The sequence below is a fragment of the Protopterus annectens genome, chromosome 4.part1 (genome assembly GCF_019279795.1).
Source record: "Protopterus annectens isolate FY-2018-M chromosome 4.part1, PAN1.0, whole genome shotgun sequence".
NCBI lineage: Eukaryota > Metazoa > Chordata > Ceratodontiformes > Protopteridae > Protopterus > Protopterus annectens.
Window position 1 is genome coordinate 961,496,453 of NC_056734.1, and position 19,181 is coordinate 961,515,633.

The 19,181-nt window shown below is 39.5% G+C and overlaps 1 protein-coding gene across 2 annotated transcripts in view; it reads left to right on the forward strand.

Annotated features, from left to right (window-relative positions):
• LOC122801135 (solute carrier family 12 member 9-like) overlaps window positions 1–19,181 on the forward strand; it is a 1,658,551-nt gene that overhangs the window by 1,322,062 nt on the left and 317,308 nt on the right. For both annotated transcript variants that reach the window (XM_044070675.1, XM_044070674.1), the window contains exon 11: window positions 13,455–13,629. In XM_044070675.1, coding sequence (XP_043926610.1) covers window positions 13,455–13,629 — 175 coding nt within the window. The remainder of the gene's footprint in view (window positions 1–13,454; window positions 13,630–19,181) is intronic.

Consider the following 19,181-nt stretch of genomic DNA (forward strand, 5'->3'; position numbering starts at 1 on the left):
GCTGGGGTGGCATGTTGGTGATGCACCCCCATGCATCAAACACTTCCTGGCAGTTGATGGAATGGTAGCCCTTCCTGTTCTGGTACCATGCTAGCAGTCATCCAGATGGGGCCGCAGTGGGAAAACATGCAATCCCATAGAAGGCACTCATGGATGTTCATTATGTTTCACTGTTGCAGTAATAACTCCTTGGGATTTTCTTCTATGGATGCCCTTGGCTGACCCAAATACCAGAGACATTTTCCCGCCTCTTAGTGGATCAGAGGAATCAGTCCCCTTTGTCATGGTGGTAGGATCATCAGCTGGAACCATTTTCTCAGTTAATTTTTGCCTTCAGAGCTCAATGCAGCTACATTTATTTATTGACATTTGATTACTGGGAAAGTCTGGGTAGGAACCCATTTTCAGCAGAGGCCTTGGGAGAAAAGCTCCATATTATTACAAAACATTTTAAGAACAATCATTTTACAGTCTTCAAAAATAAAACAAAAACATCTGCAATTTTAATAATTATAACAAATTAGATATAATATAAATAAATTGGTTACGAATAAATACAAGTTATATGACAATCATTTAATATTTAGAGAAATTTTGACAGTTTATAGAGAAATTAAAGGTAAGTGTATGATGTGAGGGAAAACAGACTTGTGATATATTCAGAGAAAGTTAGGGAAGAGAATTACATAACAGTAAGGAAGTAAGGGAAGAAGGGTAGAGTAAGGAGGTATAAGGAATAAAAAGGCACTTCTTAATACTAACATATAAATCTAAAATATACATTTAAAGGCAAAAAGATGCTTAGAATAGTTAATAAAAGAGTATATGAATCATGCTTTCTGAAAGACTTTATAGATATATATATATATATATATATATATATATATATATATATATATATAATTTTAGCAGATCATAACATGGAATTAGTTATGCTTACAGGTGCATCAGGTTGGATTGGTATATTTTATGATTGTACACATTAGTTTAGAACTAACTCCCTATAAATCAATAATATTATATCTTATCACAGACAGTAAGCAGGCAAGTGTAACTATATCTGGCATTCTGAGGGTAATGGCGTATCTATAAGTATTATTTTAAAATCTATTATTGAAAATCAAAATCACACACCTAAAATAAACATGCATCTAAAATAAACAGACCATTTATAGACCCAAACAAAGTAATCAGCTGAGCTTTGGATATCATTTGCAGATACATGAGACTTATAAAGCTTATAGAACACATAATTGTACACTTCACCCCTATAAGACACAGATCACTTATTTAGCTGCAGCATTAGATTTTAGACCCAGTTAAATTAATACTTAGTTACCATATTAGCAATTTAACTAATACTACAATATAAAACTAAATACTAATCAATTAATATTTGGCAGGCATTATAATAAACAGACATATATATAACATTCCTTAACTAAATATAGCACACACTGTCATAATGCTTTTTAAATTAAATAATAATGTTACTAACATTACCCTGAATAAAATCCTTCAATGTTCTTACATTTTCAGCATCACACAGAACCCAGACTGTAAAAATACAGTCCATTCTTCATAAATACATTGTATTTCATGATTTTTAGCTTTCCCAGTAATGTTTTGCTTCTTTACTTCTTTTCCCACGCTCTCTGACCTCGTGACATTATCGGCCAATGTTTTTGTTGAGTTCTGGGATATGGATTGTTGAAACAGCCCAGCAGACAAAAGAAACCCTCATGGAGCTGTTAGGTAGGCCTCCCCAGGCCTCAGGAAGCAACACAAGTCCCAGAAAATGGAGTAATTTGAAACAGAAGAAAATAAATTTGAAAAAAAAAGATAAAAACCGGCAGGAATATTTCCAGAATGTCCAGAGAGTGACAGAAAAATTAACATGACATTAAATCAGTTATGATTATCTCAGTTAGCTTCCTTTCTTTGTTTACAGACCTGAGAAATTAAAAAGTACCTTTTCTGTAGTAAGTAATTTCTTCTGATAGTGTTTCCAGCTTCTGTTAGAGTTTCCAAACCTATCTTCATAGAGAAGTTGCATTTTTTTTTTAAAGCAGTACATTTTTCTTTATTTTATTTTAAATAGCTTTGCCATAAGTTTTAAATAACTGGTACCTCCTTGAAAACTTGCATAAATGTTTTCTGATCAAACTTTTCCAGAATGCCACGTATTAAGATATTATTTCTCCTACTTCGAGCTTCTAAGTCAGTTATTTTTGATGTAAGTCATTGATTATTTTTCCATTTGCATTTACCTTAGCTTGTAAATCCTGTATCTGCTTCGAGTTCTCCTCAGTTTTATTTTCTATTGTGTTTATTCTTGTTATGATTTGATCCAGGATTGAACCGAAGGAATTTAGCTTATCTGAAAATAACTTGAACTCATCTTGCAATGGTTGTAATGCTGACTTAATATCTTCAAGTGAATGTGCAGATTCAGCTTTGGTTTTAGTAGGCCCTTTGTTCAGCTCTTGCGTTGATTTATTTATTTTTTGTCTCTTGGATATTGCATCCTTCTCAGGGGGAATTATAGAGGAAAGTTTAGTTTTTGTAGTTGTAGAATCTATGGTTTCTTACTTAGTAGCCATCTCTTATTTGAAATACTGTTATATGCATAGAAGGATATTACCATGCAGCCTTGGCTTTCCCAAGAATGAGTTCAGGTAAATACTTAGAAGAAAGTAAGGTTTAAAATTAGCTTTTTTCCAAAATGCCACTGTAGATTCAATCCTTTCGACATATTTTAGCAAAAATACTCCTTTCTTTTGACTTTTAAAGCCAGATGCAGGTTATTTTGAGCGGATAAACTTAGCTGGAACAGGAGCAGCAGAAAGTATGTGTGTAATACTCGGCAGCCATCTTGAACCAAAACCAAAAAAAAAGTTTTTGGAGTGGTATGAGGGTGTAGTTGTGAATGCTGGGTGACACTTGGACTATCACAGTTAGTATTTATGTCTTCCTGTTGCATACCTGTAACATTTATTTTATACAAAAGTGTTTAACAACAGTATATTTGTATCTTTTACATTTGCAAATAAAATCATATCAGGGAGATGGGTGGTTAGGCACAGGTTGTAAGGTTAGGAGCATGGATGTCAGAACATCAGTTCTGAGTGCAGTTAATTTTTTTGTGTTAGAAAAGGACCTATCATTATATGGACCGCTCCTGGTGAAACTAGTATCTCTGTTGACTCAATTTTGTTTGTTATTTTTTTAACTTATAGTTAGATGATTAGGGTGAATTCTTGGAATGTAAATGGTCTTCAGGACATTAAAAAAAAAAGCTGGTTATGCACCTGATTTATCAAGACAAATCAAACATTATGTTTTTTACAAGAGACGCATATGACAAATGACCAATAGGACATTATTAAAAAAAGAAATTGGATTAGACAGATTATATCAGCAGGGAGCAGCCTTGCATCAAAAGGTACAGCTATTTTAATTAAAAAGTCCTTCCCTGGAGAAGTGCTTGATACTAAATTTGATTTAAATGGCAGATGGTGTTTATTCACTTGCTCATACCCGTAAGTTAAGTTCCCTATTTTGTTTTTGAATGTGTATAGTCCATGAAGCATTGTCACCTCACAGCAAGACGTTGTCCTGTTCGATTCTCAGCCAGAGCGTCTTCTGTAGAGACATGCATGAATGGACGTACCTTCATTGAAGGCTGTGTGTTGGGGCCAGCAACTCAGCACGTAAAAATCAACTGCCAATTATTAGCGGACTGGAGTTCCGCTGTGGCGACCCCTAACCGGGAAAAGCCGAAAGACATAACATAGTCCATGTTCAAACCAACATTTGTTCATCCAGGAAATGCATAATCTGCTACTTCCATACCATGATCATGCCTTCATTATTGGTGGTGACTGGAATGCTCTTATTGATCCATCAAATGATAGCTTGAATAAGAACAGAAAATAGCCCACCCAAATAACTTCTTCTATTCAAGATTTGATGAATAGTTTTAATTTAGTTGACCCTTTTTTAATATCTGAGATTGACAGGGAGGCTAATGAATTCACTTTCTATTCGGCCTCACATAAGGTTTGGTCTAGGATTGATTATTACCTGATCTCAGATGCTTTTTTTGACTAAAACTGCTAATTTTGCTCATGAGGCCAGATCTATATCTGATCATTCGAATATATCATTTGGCATTAACCCTAACCAGAAGTGGAATTATGACAGTAAGATTTTCACTTGGTCACTAAATTGTAACATTCTGAAAAAAGAATGACGTTTTGTAGGAGGTTAATGAATATCTAAAACACTTAGAAGCTGAATCACTGCTTTCCAATATCCCTTTAGGTATACAATGGGCAGCAGCTAAAGCTATCATTAGAGGAATACTTATCCAAAAAGCAAGTTATTATAAAAAGAAAGAGTCTGTACATTAATAACCTCACAAAAGAGTTTAAAAAAATTGACGCAGAACTGCAAAAAGATTTTTCCCCTGATTTGGAAATTAAACTTCATGGAATTCAGAAGGAAATCTATTTCTTCCACCAAGAAAACTACTCTTTGACTGAATTAAAGCTTCTACATAGATGCTCAGAATGGACTCAAACTCCATCCAAGACTCTAGCAAGACTAATAAATATCAAAGAAGGACCAAACTATGTAAAGGAAAATCCTGTATAGAAATAGTGACATTGTAAATTCATTTGTAGATATTTACACGGAAATCTACAATCCCAAAACTCAATTCCAAAAAGAACAATACATTGACTTCCTCAATAAGCTTAATGTCCCAAAACTATCTTCCACACCATTTACCCAGTTAAAAGCCCCTATAACACTAAATGAAATAACTGCAGCTACTAAAAAACTGAAATCTAATAAGGCGCCAGGCCCTGATGGATTTACAGGTGAATTTTACAAAAATTTCTGCAGTAATCTTGCAAAAATCCTACTTAGCATGTATAATTATATCATATCAGAAGGGATTACGGACAAGTATATGAATAATTCCAAAGCTATTTTCATCCCGAAACCGAACTCTGACAAATCAAACCCTCTTAACTATAGGCCTATTGCCCTTATAAATGTTGATATGAAAATTGTATCTACCATTTTTGCAAATAGAATTCAGAAAGTGATGGCATCAATTATTTCTCCAGTGCAGTTGGGTTTTATAAAGCAAAGACAACTTTGTGATAATACTCTCACTTTGCATACATTATTAATGTTCCTTGAAAAGGATAATCATCCAAGATACGCTTTAATGTTAGATGCAACTAAGGCCTTTGATAATGTGGATCTCAACTTCTTATATGTAACAATGGAATATGTTAATTTCCCGGATATGGTCATTAATACTATTAGGATGATGTATAAAAATTCCTCTACTTCCCTTTATATAAATAAAACATTATCAAATCATATTAAAATTAAAATGGCACCAGACAGGGGGTGTCCGCTATCACCCTATCTTTTTAACTTGTATCTTGAACCTTTTCTTATCTGGATCAAACAGATGACCTATCATCATATCCCAAAAATCTATAACATCGAAATTAAGTATTCGGCGTTTGCAGATTACCTTAACATTTACTTTGAGCTTCCTAACAGACCTCCAGAAAATTCAAAACTCTATTGATCTCTTTTCTAAAGTTGCTAACTATAAGCGTAACCCCACCAAATCATCCTGTTTTCCTTTGAATCCTAAGAAGCATTTAGAATACTACTTCCCCCTTTCTGGACATACCTGTTAAATATTCAATAAAGTATCTGGGTATAAACTTCATGCACTCTCATCAAGAACTTATGAAAATTAATCTTTATAAAGTTTGGGATCAAATAAACAATGACCTAACCAGATGGAAAAATATTAACCTTTCACTGTTATCAAAATCTGCTATTATCAGGATGAATATTCTACCTAGAATTCTTTTCCATTTAAACTCTGTTTCTTAATATTCCAAAAAACTTCTTTCGTAAAATGGAGACCACAATTTCTAAATTCTTATGGTTCCCTAAATCAACCAGAATAGCATATAGGAAATTAACTATCCCAAAAGCTAAGGGTGGATTAAGTCTTCCAGATTTCAGTCTTTATTATCAAATAATTACCGCAAGTCGTTTAATAAAAATAGCCAGTTATGATCCGTATGACGAATCTTGGTCTCCAATATGGGTCAAGATCTGGTATAACTATATACGTTCATTCAAAATTAATCCTCAATCTATCCCTTCTCACACCTGTTGGTGAATTTAACATTACGTTTTTGCCTCTTCTAAAAAACAAAATTCTTATTTTTCATGACCTGATGAAATCCCTTAATGTGCAAAATATAATCCCCATTATTCAACCCATACATCTGAATCCAAATTTAAAAATCAATAATAAAATTATTGACCTATCTAACTTTCCTATTATCAAGAAGGCTACAGTCTGACATTTTTGTAGTACAAAAAATGCAGCAGAGGTTAAAACTTTATTTGGGGTTCCTAATAAATATGACCCTATTTTAAGACAACTCAGCTCACTTATAAAACAAAAATTCCTTAAATACAGAGTTATGGAACAAGATATTCAATTAACACAATCAATCATCAATTCGCTCTCCCTAAAAAACAAAATTATCTCACATACTTATAAACTTGTGTCATCCATTATACATAGTCATTCACTTTTATTTTCCAAATACTGGGATTCAATACAGGATGAAATCTCTAGCAAATCTAAGTATGAAGCAATCAGAAATACACTAAACTTGACCCCCTTCAGAAATCTAATTTACACACAGCTAATGATAAATAATAATTCTTACTACACCCCAGTTGTTTTACAAAAAAATTGGATGTAATAAAAACTTAACATGTCCTTTCTGCACTCTCTCTCATGTTGACATAATACACATGTTCTGGAGTTGTAAGACCATCTATAAACTCTGGTGCTCCCTCAGAATTCAATTAGAAAAAATGGGGTATGAGAAAACTACATTTTCTTGGCAAACTATGATCCTTAATATTGTTCCTATTTAAATCAAAGGTATTTGCCGTCATGTTCTTGTCCTAGTTTGTGCTGTCCTTAAATATTTCATTAGTAAAAATTCAATCAACCCCTCAGCAATTTCATGGGAAAACTTTAAGGATGTGGCAATAAAATATATATCAGCGCACAAAATGTGCATGAATAGCAAAAAAAAAATAATTATTTTAAAAAATATTGGGAAAATCTCTTTGATCTAATCCGCAAAAAGTAAAATCCAGCAATTTTTTTTTTCTTATACATTTGCATTCCAAGCTGGATCCTTTTTGTACTAGGTACAGTCCAAAATTATTTGATAATGTAAACATTACACTTTACTAATTGTCTTATGTCATTTTATTCTGAGAGGTCCTCTGACATCCATGATGTAAATATATTGTAAATACGGTGTAAATAGGTTTTTAGGACATGTATAGCTTACTTTAGGTGGTGTACCCCCAAAATAGCTAATAATTTATACTTTATATAATAGTATATTATCTGATTAAAGTTATCCTCCTCTTGGGAGGCCTGATTTCTATTTGTATTATGTTTTTCTGGGGTACCCTAGTGAATGATGTGAGAGTGTTCAATCGAGGACATCTAATACCCACAATCCCCTCTGCCTTTACCTCAGATCTAGTTTGCTGCTGCATAATGACGCTGGAGGCTAGCTCGAGGCTTTTACAGATAAGAATTTATCTATTCTGTTTAAATTTTCAAAAACTTCTTTAAAATCTAGTCAATTAAAGTTAGTGTGAGTGGATTAGAATTCTCGGTACCTTAGATTAGTTTAACTTAGTTTAACTTACGGGTATAGAGTTGTTACCACCCCTACTTGGATCACTTTTGACTAAAATTTGTTGTAGTCTTGCTTTCTTAAGCAATTGACAATCGGACTTTCAATTACGGATTTGACATTGTTACTGGAATTGACTATTACTGGACTGGACTGTCTCTTTCTCTTGTCATTATGTCGGAGAAAATAAAATCTGGCTTCAAAAGATGTCGGTCACAGACAACCACAGTTCCTGTGTCTACTGTCTTGGCCCTCTCCACTTACAAGAGGACTGCTCTTGTTGTTTTTTTAGTGGGAGGGTCATGACAGATAAACTGATGGATAGAGGATTGTTGAAACCCTCTTTCCAGGAGGCTCTGGATGCTTCAGACCAGGCATCCAAGTTGATCGAAGGCGCCGGAGCCAAAGTCATCGTCTAGTTAGATCACCGGTTCCACAGACTTGGGGCTGAGTGTTCAACTGTTGGCAGTTTCGAGCCTCGAGTCTTGGAACTCCACCGACTCTGCTGAGGTCGGCTCCGTCTTCGATCCCTCGACTCGTTCTTCTAGGCCCCTTCGACTTCCGATGTGGACCGTGTGGTGCAGAAACTGATGGAGCATACGGCCCTATCCAAGCTTATCTCGGTCTCCTCTCAGTTGATGTCGAGACTTGAAGGCCTGCCACTATCTCCATCTGTTCCTCCTCCGAGACCTGTCCAGTCTTGAACTGATGATTGTGGAGCCTGCCAGAACGTTCACCTCGACTCCATCCGATCCGGTACTGGAGTCTCGGGGCCTTGGTTCCGGGACCGAGAGTCGGACCGATGTTCCTGTTTCGGGATTCTTCCCATTTCTTGAACCGGGAGATACGGGACCCGGGACCTCATGAGGAAGGTGTTGTCTACCCAGACAACCACATCAGCAGGTACAGCTTCTCCTCCCACAAAGGACCGTTATCCTCCTCTGCACCCACCAGTGTCTCAGCCACCCCTGGAGGGTGCCCCTCTTCCTCGGAGGCTTCTTCGGATGCTCCCACGAAGAAGTCCCTAGGAAAAGACTGTGTAAGAGGAGACACTTGGATTCTCCACAAGAATCCTTGACATCTGATACTGACTTAGATGAGTCAGAAGGGTCCCTAAGTCACCTTCAGAGGATGTCTCTTTTCTGACATCTTGGAGATCCTAAAACAGAGGGGTGACTGCAAGCCCTCCCCTTCTGAGGATGAGTCAGTTTTGCTGAAGGCATTTGGTGCCCGTCCTTCCTCCTCCTGGTTGATGAGTTAATGGAATTAATTGTGGAACCAGTCCCTAGGAAGCCAAATAAGTACATCACGGCACCACAGGACAAAGCTTACCTCACCAAAGGAGTGCCAGTAGGAGATGTCGGAGTCTTCCTCATCTGTCCATCCGCCTAACAAAGACTCTAGGACCATGGACAGATATGGGAAGCATTTTCAGTTCAGCCCCTGAACTATTTGACTCATTTTACACGTTTACAGAGGGATCTAGTCAAAGAGTTGGGAGATACCCTCCAGGGTACTACAGATGCCGCTGTCTCAGAGAAAGTTACAGCACATCTCAACACCATGAGGCTGATATCCTATGCAGCAGCGGCTTCAGCGATTGCTCTTCATAGGCAATCCTGGATGGCTTATGTTTTCGTTATGAAGCCTTCAAGTCTTCCTTTACTCCACACTTTTGGCCCTAAAGTAAAGGAGACCCTTACCCGATGTGAACAGGAGGGAAAGACTCTGTCTGCTGTCGGAGTCCGTTTTCCACCTTCCAGACCGGAAAATGTGGTTAAAACCCCAAGGATCTTTCCCAAACACACAGGGTGATGCCCTCTAGAGGCAGAGGGGGCAGAGGTGGAAGACGCCGCCTGGCAAACCAAGGTGACAGGGATAATCTCCCTGGCAAACCTTTTCAGCACTCCTGAGAGGAGGCCCGACTGCTCTGGAGGCAGTCTGGGGTCGCTTAGCTTTATACCCTCAGGCCTGGCAAAATCTTTCTTCAGACAATTGGGTAAAAAGCATTGTTACCAGAGGTTACAAAATCCCATTTCTATCCACACCCATTCCAAAGAGAAAACTCCCAGATGTACCACCCCATCTGCGAGACCCAGCAGCTACAGAAATTTCAAAGCTGCTAGAAAAAAAGAGTCATCCAACCAGTCCCAGCGGACCAAATAGGATTCGGAACTTACTCAAGGTTCTTTTTAGTTCCAAAGAAAACAGGGGACTGGAGGCCGATTCTGGACCTAAGCCATCTCAACACCTTTGTCAAGAAGGAAAAGTTCGAATGGTCACGCTCAATCGATCCTTCCATTCTACGGAAAGACGACTGGATGTGCTCGATAGATCTGAAGGACGATACTACCACATCAAAATGGCCAGGCCCAGGGATCATTCGGCTGGGAGCCAGTCACTATCAGTTTCGAGCCCTGCCCTTTGGTCTGACTACAGCCCCAGGGTCTTCACCAAATGCATGGCAGTGGTCTCATCTGATTCCAGGTGTTTCCGTATCTGGACGACTGGCTCCTGTCTGCCACCACCAGGCACAAGCCAGGGATTACACTCTACAACTTTGTACACACCTTGGCATTTCAGTAAATTTCAAAAATCGTTGCTACAGCCATCACAGCATATCTTATTCATAGGAGCGAATTAGATTCAGTTAGTTCTAAAACTTCCTACAGAAAGAATAGTAGCACTTCAATTCAACATTTCCCTTCTACTGTTGTCCAGAAAGTCCCCAGCAAAATTGTTCTGAAAGTTTTGGGTCTCATGGCAGCTTCCCTCATTCGCGATACCATTGGGAAGACTGCAGATGAGAGTGCTACAATGGCTTCTGTTTGCACAATAGTCATTCCAACAACTTCCACTGGCTCACGAAATATTGATAGCGAAAGCATGCAAATCACACCTAATGTGGTGGTTACAGACTTGCAACCTATCCAGCGGAAGACCATTTGTGCTACCCTTTTAGTCAGCGGGCGATAACGCAGACGCTTCCCTGATAGGGTGGGGGCATCTTTCAGGGACAGACAGTCCAATGGACCAATCTGAGTACAATCTGCACATCAATGTTCTGGAGTTGAGGGCAGTGTTTTTTGCAACCTTCTTCCTCCAGGAACCATTGCAGTTCAGACAGACAACATGTCCGTAGCCTGCTACATAAACAAGCAAGGGAACCAGGTCTTACCAACTATGCAGAGAGGCCATGAGAATTTGGCAATGGGCAGAGTCCACGGTCACTTTCTGATCCGACAGGCTGAGCAAGGCAATACTATTGCCTCACGAGTGGTCCCTCAAACAGTCAGTTGTGGGAAGGATTTTTCGCAAATGGGGCCAGCCTACCTGCGATCTGTTTAAATGCAGGAGCTACTTTGCCCTATAAGTCCCATATGCTTTTCCCCATTTCCTGATTGCAAAGTTTCTACAGAAAGCCAACAACCTTCAGAGGACTATTATTCTCATTGCCCGTTCTGGCCTCATCAAATTTGGTTCCCTTTCTATTGCATCACCGCATTTGGGGACCTTGGATGCTGGACCCAGAGCCAGATCTACTGACTCACTCGTCAGGAGTTCCTCACCCATCTCTAGAATCTCTCCATCTAGCAGCTTGGCTGCAGCCAGGTCGGTTCCGGTTCAAGATATTTTAGTAGCTTCTCATAAAGTTTCCACTACAAAGACTTACACCAGTAAGTGGGGGCGGAGTCACATCATTTGGACCCTGTTACAGAAACAAGGTTTTAGAGTTCTTGACTGAATTATTTCATGAAGGAGCTTCCCCGGCTACTTTGAGTACAGTTAGCTGCCATTTCTAACTATCATGTAGAAGAATGTTATTATGGCTCACAGACTTTGTAAAGCCTTTTTAAAAGGTTCTTTTCATATCAGACCACAAGTCAGAAGTCCGGCATCACCGTGGAATTTAAACTTGTTGCTCTCTAAATTGATGTTGCCACCCTTTGAACCAGCTTCAAGTTGCACATTGAAATTTTTGTCATGGAAAACATTATTTCTAGTGGCCATTACATCTGCTAGACGAGTGTCTGAGCTTCAGGCCCTTTCGGTCAAACATCCTTATTTAATATTTCATTCTGACAGAGTATCCCTACGCACTAATCCATCCTTTCTTCCCAAAGTTTGTTCTTCTAGTAATATTAATCAGTCCATTGAATTACCCACCTTCTTTAAAAACCACTCTAATAAATTGGAGTATATGTTGCACAAACTGGACGTCCATAGACAACTCAGATTTTATTTGGATAGAACAAAAGATCACAGGAAATTTGATCAACTATTTGTAGCTTTTGCTGACAGCAGAAAGGGTCTTGCAGGAACTCTTTCTAAATGGCTAACTGACTGTATCACATATGTTTATGAGGCCTCTGACCAAACATTATCAGCAAAACCCAGAGGACATTCTACCAAATCAGTGTCTACATCTTTGGCTCACGCAGCTTACCTTTAGACACTATTTGTGCGGCTGCTACTTGGGCTAAACCACATACATTTATCTCTCATTACAAAGTGGACAGGGTTTCTAGGGATAGGGCAACCTTTGGTTCCACTGTGCTCAAGAACGTTCTCCCTTGAGTTCCTCAGGATCATGGAGCTAGGGGAGATTGAACACTCTCACATAAAGAAGTTATGTCCTTACCATAACGTTCCATGTGGAGTGTTCATCTGCTTTATTATTACACTCCCACCCTTCCCACCCTTAGGAAGCGTTCGATTTGGTGCCTGGTCTGGAGTATTCTCCTTCTGCTGTTGCAGTATTAGTGTTACTATCATACTCTTGGTATGTTTGTATATATGTACTTTTATGTATATAGTTGGCATGTGCTGTGCTTTATGTCTGGTTTGCTTGCAAACTAGATCTGAGGTAAAGGCAGAGGGGGATTGTGGGTATTAGATGTCCTCGAGCTTCTTCTCGATGCAGAGCTTGCAGTCGAACCCATGTGTAATAACCAAGGCGAGATGAACACTCCACATGGAACGTTATGGTAAGGACATAACTTCTTTTTTTACCCATTCAGGAGTAAGGTACTTGTTACAATAACTGCTTGTCTGTAAACCAAAACTTGTTAACTGTTTGTATTAATTTACAATGTACTTTACTTTCTTTTTCTTGGTTTGCTGTACCTTACAAGTTCCTTATCTTGTATTTATTTTCATTTCTTTTTTGTAAAAGTTTTAAAACTAATAAAAATATTTTTGAAAAAAAAGGCACTTCATAGTTAGGGATGTAGGTTATCCTGGTTTTGAGCAAGAACAGAGCCAGATTTTAGATAGATTTCAGAGTGATTTTGAAAGATGAGAGGGTGTAGACCTGATGGATACAAGTAAGGAGTTCCGGGCCTTGACAACCTTTCATGAATATAGACGATGCCCGGCAGATGTGCTAGGCTTGTAGACAGGAATTTTTGCTGACTGGAGGTGATGGACCCTAAAACACCCTCACATGTTGCTTAGTATAAACTCGAGTTCGTTCATGCAAATGGAGAGTTAACCAGCATTAGATTTTCATTTATCAGTTGAATTCCCTTGTGAAGAGATGCTGCTTTGCCAGAACAAAAATCTGAAATTAGAATCCTGAATGATATTCCCCACCTTTGCAGGTATGCTGTAAACATAGCTTGTGCCATCTGTATAATTGTTTAATAATTTTACCTTTGACAGGTGCGGAAATATTTGCTTATGCTGGATGTCCGTAAGGAACATGTTAAATTCTGGCGGCCTCAGGTGCTTCTGATGGTAACAAATCCTCGGACCAGTATACCTCTTATTAACTTTATGAATGACTTGAAGAAGAGTGGACTTTATGTCCTTGGCCATGTGGAGCTAGGAGACTTGGGTAAGGCAGGTTCTTATTTTCTTTTTTCTTTAGCACCAAGGCTAACATTTCTGTGCATTAAAGTATTCTGTACATTGTGTTCTATAAATTGATGCACATTTCACATTGCAGAAATCATGAAGCGTGGCAAATATGCTGTGTAATAGATAACTAAAACTGTCTGCTGCTGTATACAGTATCCAGGTAGTTGCACTAGATGAGCAGATGCACAGCAGTGTGCAACCTTTACATTGACATTCACTAGACACCAAACTGCATGTTTAACCTAAGTCTGTAGTTCCTTTCCTTTGCCCCACCATCTTTATATAATCTTTCTAGAGACATGGCACACAGACCTACAGACAGTTAGAGGATCATTGGTTCACCTGTGACATGATTTGACCTGTAGGAGAAAGGTGGGGCACCCAGTGGAAAGCCATGTATAATTTTATAATTATATAATCTGGTTCACACAAAGACCTTGAAAACAGCACATGAATGTATTTATTTATTTGTTAATAATGACACATTATTCTCAGATGAATTCATATGGGTCAATATTTACTATGGGCATTTAATGAATGTATGCCAAATGCTGTGACTGAAGACCAGCATGGAATGCAAAAATTTTAATACTCAAAATTAAAAAATGTTCGAGCTATGATTAATATTTATTGTTCATATGCTTTTGTTTGCTAGGGAAAGCAAGCTAGGTTACTTTGTGCATTTTCAGGAGTGGCCTGGGGAGAAAAGCTCCAACAAATAGTAGATGTACAGTGTACAGTCTAACAATGTAAAAACAAACCCTAGAGAAAGGACTATGTGCAAAAAATAATGAAATTTATTAAAATGGAATAAACTATCATACAAAGATATAAAATGTAGTGAGTTCTAAGAAGTGTCACTGGTGTACATTGTAGCGCATCACTGAAGCAGGAAATTATCAGTATTAATTCAGTAATGTTGCTAAATGTTGCTCGTCCCATGGTATATTGAAGATGAAGCAGGCAGGGTATTTTATTTAAGATGCTTTGCTATATAAAAATACATCAGGGTGGAAAGCAGCATCAAACTTTATCAAATAAGATTGCAGTCAGGCATGCATCAGTATATTCACTCAGAAAAGAAAACAGTTATATTGTCATGTCCAAGTCACTGTATATCTGGAACATGGTCTTGACATTCGACCAAATCTTGTGACATATAACCGTCAGAACTGGACTTAGTAACAGGGACAGGTTTCGGTGAAAAGATCACTTCAGGATTCATCACAGAAATAGCCATTACCACTGGAGCACTGGACAACTCACTATGTGATGGTCTTTCTCACAGGTTATGTGGTGTGGTACAGGCTTGGATACTAGTATTAAATGCTTCTGAGTCTGCCTGAAAACTGCCCCTTGTGATTCCACAATGGACAATCTCAGCTCTGGGCAGATGTTCTTCATGACTCCAATCCGTTGGACATTTGAATGCTTACCACTTCTCCTTCACATAGTGGAGTGAGCAGTCTGCTGGTCTTATCGTAATAAGACTTCTGGGTTAGGCATTTCTTCTACGGATTGGCTTTCACTGACCTGTTCTTGACGCAAGCAACCAACAATTGACTAATGATTGATAATGTGGTTCTGGTTTGTCTCAACAGAAGTCTCTGAAAAGGTGAACCAAGATGTTTATCGCGAGGAATATTTCTGAGATTCATGTGATTCAGGAAAAATATCACTATTGGCTTGTTTCAACTTCTCTAGTAACTGCTTTGCACTTTGGACTTTGCATTCTGCCAAACCATTTGACTGAGGATATTCTAGACTACTCGTGACATGAGTAAGGCCACACTCTTTGGCAAATCTTTTGAACTGTTGGCTTGTAAACTGCATGCCATTGTCAGAAATAACTTTGTGTGGGGTCATATATGGAAATCCGCACAACTGGTTTGGCTGATGTGGTTCCTTCTGTTGATGTGGCTTTGTACTATTGCACACAGAACAAGAAAGCCAAGATACTAGTTCTCTCACCCTTTTTTTTTTTTGGTAGTCTGCTCCTGGGTGACCTCAATGTAAGGTAGTAATGTATTCTTGTTCAAAGACTTTGGAATAGTAAATTTAGGACCTTTCATGATGATACCATTGTCAGACAAAACCTTATCTCTGTATGGAAAATAAGGTTGCACTTCTGGAGGTAAACTACGGCTATCCTACTTTGAAAAAGTTGAGCTCATCTAACATTAGACCTGCAGCTGTGTGATTTCTCAGCTCATCAAGACATGTAGAAGAAAAATTTCTCACTTCAATGACTTCAAAATCAAATTGCGCATTGTCATGCTGTTCAGTAGTACTTCTGGGTGATCTGGATAATGTATAAGCAAGATAAAGAAGTTTGCCTTTCTTGTAGACAAGATTGAAATGATACTTTTTCAATCTCAGCATCATTTGTTGCAATCTGGCTGGGGCTTTATACAGTGGATGTTCATGTTTCATTGTTGCAGTCATCACATTTGGGTTATCCCTGCCAGGGTAGCCCTTGGCCGGCCCGAATACCAGAGACTTAGTATTTCTGTGTCGGTTGCTGTCACTTGAAGACTGATGTCAGGTCATCAGTACTATAAAGTAAGGCAGCCGACGCCATTACATCAGTCATTCTTGCTGTGGAACCCGAAGCAGAAGCAGTTTGCATGAGTGCCGGTCGGCCGCTACCTGAGTTTCATCTACTGAATTGAAGTTGAAGTCTTCTAAAGCTAAGTACCCCATTGGGGATCCTTTTTTCTTGCACTTACCGATGTCAGAAAAAGTTAATTGTCTTGCCTGTGGAAAGCAAATACCACACTGAGACTTCCACTCTTACTGCATCACTTGTTTAGGCCCAGACCATGACATCCATCATTGTCACTTCTCTGCTTTGTTCCATGCCAGAACTATCCATCAGGCCCTTATTGTAGCCAGATATTTTTGCTTAGTCATTGAACTCCGATATGGCTTTGGTAAGCCATTTGACAGCAGATCTTCTGAAAAAATGTGAAGATAAAGACAGAGACTGCACAGGTCCAAACCTACCAATGACGTTTCCGTTAAGCTGGTCGTCAGTTCTCCGGTCCACAGTGAGGTGCTTTCACAGCCCCTGATGCCCTCTTCCATTGATTTGCAGGCCGCTACTGAGACCCTTTCGGAGTCTAGTATGCCGCAAAACTCTTCGATTAAGGATCTTGGGGTTGTCTCAACCTTGGATGTGTCCAGAGCCACTGAGCAGGCACCTGCTTCCAAGGAAGTCCTTTGTACTACCGAATCTCGACACAAACCATCGTCTTCTTTCACGACTACCATTCTTTAAAAAACAACTGAGTTTCTTAGGCCCAGGGTACGAACCACACCCAAGAAACCGACGACGCACTCTCAGGCGCCTGCTACATTGCCTCAGTTTCAAATGCTTAAAATGGCAGAAGACCTTATGCTAATCAGGGGAAGCCAAGCTACCCCCTCCAAAAGGAAAAGTGATCTGTCCCCTGTAGTTTTGTCTGAGCAAGAGTCAGATGAATCTGATGCATCTGATTATGAAGACATGCAACCCCTCTCCACTTATAAGGATTCTGATGCAGAGGATTCCATTCCTTCAACCTCTCCCCCAGAGGATTTTTCCTTTTGGGAAACCCTGCATACCTTAAGGGAGCATTTCTAATGGGAGAGTCAGGACTACCCTCAGTCTAAAAAGAGACTCTGGGAATTCCTAGTTCTTCCACAACACAGACCCTTAACAATCCCCGAGTCTTGGATGTCATGGAGGATGTTTTCCTCAAATCCAGCTCGACTCCTGATGCCCTTCTTCCTACTCCCGGAAAACCACACGGGTACTATAGAGTCCCTTACTCACAGAAATATCTTTTTAGAAATCCTACAGCTGACCCTGAGGTCATTTCTTAAGGGCCAAAAGGGATTAAAGCAACCTTTGCTAAAAATCCAACCCCCTCAGACAGGGATTCCCGAGCATTGGACAGATAGTGTAAAAAAGTATACACCTCAGCTACTCTTGCTATCAGAGCACTAAGTTGTCAATTCCATATGCTGAAATATCAGCAACATACCTTGGAACTACTAAAACAAAAAATATCTTCCCTTCCTGCTTGGGCAGAATCTAAAGATTTACAAGAGTTAATGCATTCTGCAAGTCAAGTAACTAAATACACCTTGCACAGTGGTTTTGATGCCCTAGAAGCTTCTTGATGGGCAGCAGTAACTGGCTCTGTCATTAGAAGGCATGCATGGCTTAAAGAACTGCCCCTGCCAGACCATGTCACATCTAAATTGTTGGATGCCCCCTGCCCCCTTGCACAAAGATAGCTTATTTGGAACTAAGGCAGAAGTGGTCTTAAGATGAAGAAAAAGCAAAATCCATGGAATCTGTAAAGGATTTCTTGCAGGTCCAGCCCCCTAGGTTCAGCAGGCATTGTCCTTCCAAACACTGGTCCTTTCCTGCTCCCAGTAAACAGGCCTAGGAGAGGTGCCCACCCCCCCAGACAGCAGACCCAGGGAATGCAGACATCTAAGCAGTGGACTACCTCTATTTCAAAACCAGGGAGTTCTAAGCCACCCCCTTATGGTAAGAACTCACAATGACTTACCTCCTCCACCTCCTCTGCCCACCTTCATTTACCCCTAGGAGGAAAACTCTCCATTCACTCAAGCACCTGGACCACAATTACCAAGGACCAATGGGTTCTGCAAATCATGTCTCAGGGATACAGATTTTCCTTCCACACCCTTCCAACCCCAAAAGGATTCCCAGATCTACCACCAAATCAGTGGGCAGAGGCTCAAAAGCAAATCCTTTCCCTTCTCTCTATGAGAGCAACAGAGCACATTCCTGCAGAACAGAAAGGCCAAGGTTTCTACTCCAAACTTTTTCTGGTGCCCAGAAAAGAGGACACCCTGCACCCAATCCTCGATCTGTCCATTCTGAACACCTTTGTAGTGATTCCAAAATTCAAAATGCTCACCCTCCAGCAGCTGCTACCCATGCTCTGCAAGGATGCTTGGCTAGCCACCCTAGATCTAAAAGAGGCCTACCTCAACATTCCTATCAGGGAATCATGCAGGAAATATTTTCGCTTCAGGGCAAGATCTCAACACTTTCAGTTCTCTGCGCTTCCCTTTGGCTTATCTACTGCTCCCAGAGTTTTCATAAAATGTCTGGCTCCAGCCATTGCCTTCTGCAGACAAAGAAATATTCAGATTTACCCATACTTAGACGACTGCCTTATTCAGGCAGACAGCCAGGAAAAGCTGCTCAACCATCTGACCTTTGTAAAGACCCTTCTAACCTCCCTAGGGTACACAATCAACAAAAAGAAATCCAAACAGCTGCTCACCCAAAGGATAATCTTCCTGGGAGCAAGTCTGGACACAGCATCCAAGATGGCATTCCTTACTCCAGAGAAACAAATTTTCCTGACAAGCTACTCCTCTCAACTAACCAACAAGCCCCAACTAACTGCAAGGAAGATCTTGCAAGCTCTGGGGTTCATGGCATCTTGCATACTACTAATTCCATATGCCAGACTGCATATGAGGAAACTTCGGTGGTAC